General features: G+C 45.1%; 1 protein-coding gene across 1 annotated transcript; it reads left to right on the top strand.

The window, feature by feature from the left end:
• The first annotated feature begins 2,929 nt into the window (after nucleotides 1–2,929).
• LOC130727323 (uncharacterized) lies at nucleotides 2,930–4,215 on the top strand. The gene is made up of 3 exons (XM_057578434.1): nucleotides 2,930–3,231; nucleotides 3,304–4,015; nucleotides 4,173–4,215. The coding sequence occupies exons 1-3, from the start codon at nucleotides 2,955–2,957 to the stop codon at nucleotides 4,213–4,215; spliced, it is 1,032 nt and encodes a 343-aa protein (XP_057434417.1). The 5' UTR covers nucleotides 2,930–2,954.
• The last annotated feature ends 3,683 nt before the right edge of the window (nucleotides 4,216–7,898 follow it).

The raw sequence follows: 7,898 nt of genomic DNA, 5'->3' as shown, positions 1-7,898 counted from the left end.
AGCCTGGATGGCCGACACGTCCGGGATTCGGAGGATTTATGTCGGCGGCGCGGAGTTGACGAGTTATGACGTGTATGGAGGGGTGATGGAGGTCCAGCGCGTACATGGAGGAACCATTCGTATGCCCTACGCACCTCCACGATTTCAGATTCCCCAGGATGATGGTTCGAGGGTCTCTTCTATGGAGCTCGACCCATCTGAAGAAGTAGTGTCCAAGCCTCAAGCGCCGGCCAAGGAGCAGCGGAATGGGTGGCTTGAGGGTTCTGATGGAGACCCTGCCAATCCAGAAGGGAGGGACGCCAAGAAGAGAGTTGAGGGTATCCTTGGGGCGGAGTGAGCTTCGTGCCGAGATATTTTATTTACTTTTTATCAACTCAGTTTTGTAACGGTTGGGAATATTTGAGTACCCTTAATTTTGAATAATTGGCCTCGCATGGGCGAGTGTCTCATTTTGCTATTTTATTTCATTTCCGGTTCAAACAGTTTATCTTCAGCTAATAGAACCCACGTTTCATTTCATTCTTCGCCCATGATTTATTTATTACGATCAATTGGAGTACAAAGGAGGTTTAACATTCGAGGTTTTCGTAATAATGAATGGTTTGTCATTAATTAAGAATAATTAATTGAACGACGAAAATTCTTTGTGAAAATGGATATCCGGTTTTCCGTGACGCACGAGAAATCGGGGCGTTACAGTGAATGGGGGAGAGAGAGAGAGTATTGAATTCTGATTGGTGTGGGGTGGGACCTACATGGAGAGAGTGAGAGAAAATTTGAATGTGTGGTGAGGATGAGAAGAAGTGGGGAGTTGGGTTTGGGGCCCCCCCTATGGGGCTCCGCGCCCCACCTCATTTTTTTTAACCCAAAAATGCCCTACGGAAATAACACTTCCGTATTCACTAAAATAGAATACGGAAGTTTAACTTCCTTATTCTATCTCTGACAGACATCACCTTTTCCACCATTACTCCTCCCTCCACCAACCCCTCCACCATTACTCCTCTGTCACCAACCTCTCACCAGCCCCCTTAACCCCCTCAATGCCTCCAGACCACCCTCTCTCTCACCCTCTCCTACCTCACTTTCATTCTTCCTACCACCACCACCACCCTCTCTCTCACCCTCTCCTACCTCACCATTGGATGCATTTGAGGTAAGTGTTGTTTGTTCTTTGTTGTTATGTTGAAGTAGTGGAAGTGGTTAGATTAAGTAGTTTAAGTAGTTAGATTAAGTAGTTTGAGTAGTTAGAAGGATGAGTTTTTGAATTCTGAGCGTGATAAAATACGGAATACACATTTCCGTATTTAATACGGACATGTATAGTCCGTATTAAATACGGATTTTGCAATTCCGTATTCACTACGGATTCTAAAGTTCCATATTTAATATGTACAGGGATGACAGATTCATTTTTCTTTCGTGAGTCACAATTGATTGAAGCTGGATTTCACAATGGTCAACCTGAAGAGGCCACTACAGAGGTGCCACCACCAGCATTTGTGCCCCCGTGTATAAGTATAGATGTCTCGCATTTATTTGCAACTGATCAGGTATTCTTTGAACATATTTTTGCATTGTTTTGAGAGTGTAATATATCAATTCTTATTATGTCTTGATCACCCTTGTAATCAATTCTTATTATTATAACAGATTTTCCCTACCCGTGATGATCTTATCAATTGGGTTCATGGAATTGCGATTGAAAATGGATATGTTACGTTGATCACAAAGTCAGATTATGGTGGGAATGGAAGCAGAAAAGCTTATGTCATGTTGGGGTGCGAGAAGCATGGTAAATATGTTCCCTACAGAGACCCTGACCTTGTTGAAGGGACGAGATCACAAAAGACAGGTTGTCCTTTTAGACTAAAAGGACGACCTAGGAAAAACGGCATAGATAGAGATTGGCGGCTAAAGGTGATGGAAGGTATACACAACCATGAACCAGCTAGGTCACTACTTGGGCACAATTTTTTTGGTCGTCTAAAACCCGGAGAGAAGGAGCAAGTGGGAAAAATGACAAGGAGTTGGGTTCCACCGAGAAAGATGTTGTTGACTTTGAAGGAAAACAATCCTTCAAACTTGACTACAATATCTCAGATTTATGGTGTTTGCAAGAGGTTAAGAAAATCTCTCCGCGGGGAATTGACAGAAATGCAACACTTGTTGAAGAAGTTGGACGGTGACAAGTATGTCCACTTTGAAAGACATGAGCCTGGATCGGAAGTCATTAGAGATGTATTTTGGGCTCATCCAAATGCTATCAAACTGTTCAACACATTCCCACATGTAGTGATTATGGATTGCACATACAAGACAAACAAATATGCAATTCCCTTGCTTGAGATTGTTGGACTGACTTCCACAGATAAGACATACTCCATAGTCTTTTGCTACATTGTTAATGAGGGCACAGATGACTACGTTTGGGCACTGGAGTGTATGAAGTCTCTATTAGCTGATCAAGCCATGTTGCCTAAGGTGATTGTTACTGACAGGGATCTTGCCTTATTGAGTGCTGCTAAGCAAAGCCTTCCTAACACTACACATTTATTATGCTTGTGGCACATCAACAAGTGTGTTTTGGCAAAGTGCAAACTCTATGTTGGCACAGATGATTTTGCTGAATTGGTTATGATGAAGAGGGCAGAGGTGGTGGATGCTGCAACAGTTGAAGAATTTGAAGTGAAATGGATGCAATTGTTTAATATGTGCAAGGCAAAATACAGCAACTTTACCTCCTATTGTTCTACTACATGGTTGGTCCACAAGGAGAAATTCGCCAAGGCATGGACAAATCATGTGATGCATTTTAGAACAACAACAAGTAACAGGTAAAAAAATTATATGAGCTTAATTTATGCGTTGTTTGTTCATTTGATAGATTGTTGTTAATAAGATATCTATTTGTTGTTTGCAAGGCTGAGGGTGCACATGCCAGTTTGAAGAAGATGTTACGGGATTGCAAGGGTGACCTGGCCACTTCATGGGATGCGTCGCATAGTTTGACATGTAATCGACATACTGAAATATTAGCATCGTTTGAGCGCAGTATTCACAGAATTGATCACATTTTCATGTTCCCATTTTACACAAATATTAGAGGATTTGTGTTAAACAAATGCCTGCAGCTCATTGACGCTGAACATATAAGAATGAAGTCCTACGGCGGATGCGATTGCTTGTTGAGAGAGACTCATGGACTACCTTGCGGTTGTGAACTTGCAGGTCACCGGTCAACCACTCTCTTGTCAATTAATTCTATTTGTTATTGAAAGTGACACTTTTGTGAACTTGCAGGTTATGAAAGAATTCCATATGAGTCAATTCATCCATTCTGGAAGAGACTGAGTTGGGAGCATGTACCTGAACCTGTTGCAGATACTACCAGCAACCATATTTGCGGCATGAACCATGGAGATATGCAACCCGAAGTTGAGGCATTGTCACATTATTTCAGTTCTTTGGATACTGGAGGGCAGAGTATGGTAAGGAGGAAGCTTCAAGCGATCAATTGTCCTGAAAGCAGTTCACTTTGTACTCCTGCGGTTAAGATAAGGTCCAAGCGCACTCTTAAGGCGAATGAGAGAATACCACCCAAGAATAAAGCAATAGGATCCTTGACTCGTGATCTTTCAGGTTTTGAACATGTTGATAGGGAGATCAAAGAGGCAAAGAAGGCTTCACAACCACCAAAGAAGAAGAAGCGTGTGAAGAAGTCTGATACAAGCTATTTCATGGGTCATTTTCCATCCTTTTTCCACCCATATATACAAACAGTTCAGAATGTTGAGGATGATGGTAACTGTGGCTATAGAGCCGTTGCTGCATTACTCGGACTACCATCAGGTGAGGAAAGTTGGTCATGTGTTAGGGCAGCGTTGATAGAAGAACTTGAACGACATAGAGGATTGTATGATGAAATGTGGTCCAGACATGTGGTTAATGCCTTACATTCCCGACTCACTCTTCCTCATGGTGATCCGGCTACCGAGGATAAATGGATGCAACTGCTAGAGATGGGATACCTTATAGCAACCAGGTTCCAAGTGGTTTTCATATCCATCTCCTCTACGGGTTGTTGTTCATACCTTCTACTAAGAGGAGAAGGTCCACCGGATGTACATCCTGTTATAGCTGTTGGTCATGTGATAAACCACTTTGTACAGGTATTTTTTGATTGAGTACACTAACATCCAATTGGTGAATTAATTTGTGGTATTTGCAAGTTATCTAATTTTATTGTTCTTCTCTATAATGTAGCTCCATCTAACTCCTGGATATTCTATGCCGCCAATTGCTCTCCAGTGGGAACGGTATGTTGATCCCACATCAGTACGCTGGAAAGCCCCATATGATACGCGTTTACGCAGGTTCACGTCAGAATTCGAAGCTTGGCTTGTTACTTTTGGTGTTCCTCTTAGTCACCAAAGCTATGTAGACATCACCTCAGATTGACACCGCACTTTGTGTAATATTCATTTGTAAACGCTCTGTAATATTAATCTGATGAGCCATTCCCTTATGATGTTCATTTTTTGCTTTTAATAATATTAATTTGATGGTCATTGTTATATTGATGGGCCTTATTATTTTGAAACAACATCAGGGATAATTAACATAGACAACCACTCTGTCATCAGAGTCCTGTCATTTCCAACCACTCTGTCATCAGAGTCCTGTCATTTCCAACCACCCCATCATCAGAGTCCTGACATTTCCAACCACCCCATCATCAGAGTCTTGTCATTTTCATCCACTAAATGACGAACTTGAAACCTGACATTACTCTCTACCACCAACCAACCCCAACCACACTTGTATTATCCACCAAACACCATAAATCTTTTGACCATTCTGCTATAAATCTCTCTGGGTTCTTTATTCTTCTTCATCCTTTTCTTCATGTCTTGCTTTCGAAGATAAAAAAATACAATGGAACAAGACTGGGATGCATTAGTCCGCCGTTGCAAACGTCAAGGCAACACTTCTAGCAGCTCTCGTCCTCTCATTCCTGGGCCAGCTGGCGCCGTCCAGGCTGCCATGTATGGCCGTAGATCCAACCCTAACACACTACTCATTCCTACCCAAGAATTTGTGAGGCGTGCGCTCGAAGACAGATCAACCGAAACCGATCCGGATTTCAATTCAAATGCTTGGCTTACAGCCCTGCAATTGGTGGAATCTGCCACTCCGCTGGGCACAATCACAACGAATGTTGAGAAAGTAGAGAGTGTTGTTGCTGTTATTAAATCATGCACTCCCAATGGTTTCGGAGATGCCAAAGTTACCCTCAAGGTATTTTCTCGCTTTTGTCCAGCTTCTTTAACTGTAAATTTTTTGCCTCATTTTCTCTCACGATTGCATTGATTTAGGACCCTACGGGCACCGTTGACGCTAGCGTCCATCGCAAGGCCTTCACCGACGGCGAATTTAGGAATGCCATAACTGTTGGATCTGTTCTTGTTCTCCAAAAGGTCTATTACCTAAACATTAATCTTGCTTCCTTTGAACAAGTACGCGTTAATCTTTTAAATTTGCAATTTACTTGCAGGTTGCTGTGTTTGCACCGAGTAAATCTGTTTGTTATCAGAATATAACGTTGCCCAACATAGTCAAAGTATTTCCACAGGATAGCGGACCCCACGACTTCATCGATATCACTGAGGATTAATTTTGTTTTCGTGTTGCTTCTGAATAATTTCGTGTACCCTTTAAACTGCTTGTCATGGATTATTTATGTTACTTATCCTGCCTTTGATTATTTACGGTGTAGTTATACGGGTTTCTTTCAATATAAGAGTCGGCATATAATGAGTGGAAATAGAAAGCATGATTAATATAAAGAGAGTCATAATACAAAGAGTCACATGTCATAATATAAAAAATACACAAAAAATATACAAATATACAGTCAATCACTCGCCCCGACCCCTACCGGCCCCCCTACGACCTCTAGGTCCACGGCCTCTGCCTCCACGGCCTCTGCCTCCACGCGCACCCTCTGCAGGAGCACCCTCTCCACGGGCTCTGCCTCCACGGCCTCTGCCTCCACGCGCTCTGTCTCCACGACCTTTGCCTCCCGCAGCTCTAGCTCCTCGGACAGCAGCAAAGGCTACCCCCTGGGTACCAATGAAGGCATTGGATCTAATAAGATCCAGCGCCCTCTCAGTGAGGGATCGGGAATGCGTGCCCACTGCAGGAGCATCTGGCACCTCGAGTGACTGCTCCAACAAGTCCACGGCCCGACGCATAACAGTCTGCAAAAATAATGTACATACATTATATACAAATAAAATATCATGAACAAAAAATCACAATTGAATGGAAAATAAAATTCAAACTTACCACCGCACTGAACTCCTCCCTCCTATCATCAGGGATGATGAACCGATGGGACACAACGCTGTACCACCTCATGTAATCCTCCACAGCCTCTCCCGGATATGTAGCAGGTATCCCCTGAGGGCGGAGGTGCGGCTCAAACTCAGCATAGGCAGCATCTGCGGTCTCAGCAAGGGACCCAGTCGTTTGGATCTTAGAGGGGTGTCGAGGGACATCCTGTATGTAGCCAAACTGGCGCAGAACCCACTCTGGTAGATGCCGTCGAACAACACGGCCAAATGGCGACCGAATGTAGCCAGAATACATGGCCCTCGGATCCCGTGGTCGATGAGCCCGATGGTCCTCAAATGGGGTCCATATAATGTCATCCACCGTCAGCTCATCGAGCATGACTCGCCTCTCATCAAGGCCTGCATGCCCGACCCGAGACATAACCCACCGCCGCGCCCTAGGCTGGTCCTGCGAGTACTCCGGATCCGCCATACGGATAATGACGCGGTCAGAAAGGTACTCGTAGACCCATCCTAGCAGGAGCGAGCTAAAACCTCCCATCTGGGTCGTCCCCCTCCTGGACGCTCGACTAAGCTGGTCGTATAACGTAGCGAGCGCAATCGCGCCCCACGCGTACTCGCACACTCGACCAAGATCCTCCAACATCCCTATCCAGTAGACGGTCGTATGGTAGCCTCCGCTCTTGCTAGCAAAGAGCGTCGCGCCTAGCTGGTTCACCAGCCAAATCCGTGCAGTGTCCTCATCTCGGTGCTCTACAATGAAATGAATTAAGTTAATAGTTTATAACAATACAATAATAATAGATACAATTTAATCAAGTAATAATTAAGACATACCCGCCAACGCAGCCTCATACAGGGTCTGCAAGACCCCAAAGCGAATAGTCTGGCACCTATTCGTATCAAACTCAGCCTCATAAATACCAACAAATCCTCCCATCAACTGAGCACAGAGCGCTGCACACTCGTCCCTCTCCCCCCTCCCAGGCGTATAGAACCTCGACCCCATGGGGAGATGGAGAAGAGCCGACACGTCGTCCAAGGTGATAGTCATCTCCCCGAACGGCATGTGGAAGCTACTAGTCTCCTCATGCCATCGCTCCACAAGGGCCAAAATAAGGCCTGCATCTGTCACCGGGTAGCTGCAATAGGGTAACTGATGAAGACCCGTCTGCTCAATCAACTCTCGAACCCGCCTGTGACTGTCTGAATCACCATCACAAGCAAGGTTCCAAACCTTCCCCCCAGTTGTGGCCACCTTCAACTGTCGACGGTCCACATACCGCTCGTCTGTGCGTAGGAGTGCATGCCACGCCCAGGGAGCCTTGTGATCAGCATAATGGGTGAGGAGCGACAGCTCAACAGGCCCCCCCGGAAACGGCGGCAACCTCTAGATCAGGTCCTCCTCGCCACCCTGTGCCCCCTGCTCTGGCGGCAGGACATCAGCATCAACATCAGGCGGAGGAATACTATCCTCGTCAGATGACTCCTCGCCGGATGAGGCCTCGCCGGATGACTCCTCGCCGGAAGACTCCTCGC

The sequence above is a fragment of the Lotus japonicus genome, unplaced genomic scaffold (genome assembly GCF_012489685.1).
Source record: "Lotus japonicus ecotype B-129 unplaced genomic scaffold, LjGifu_v1.2 AP026982.1".
NCBI lineage: Eukaryota > Viridiplantae > Streptophyta > Magnoliopsida > Fabales > Fabaceae > Lotus > Lotus japonicus.
The sequence above is the reverse complement of the archived record's forward strand: the minus strand, read 5'-3'. Positions and strand labels throughout refer to the sequence as shown.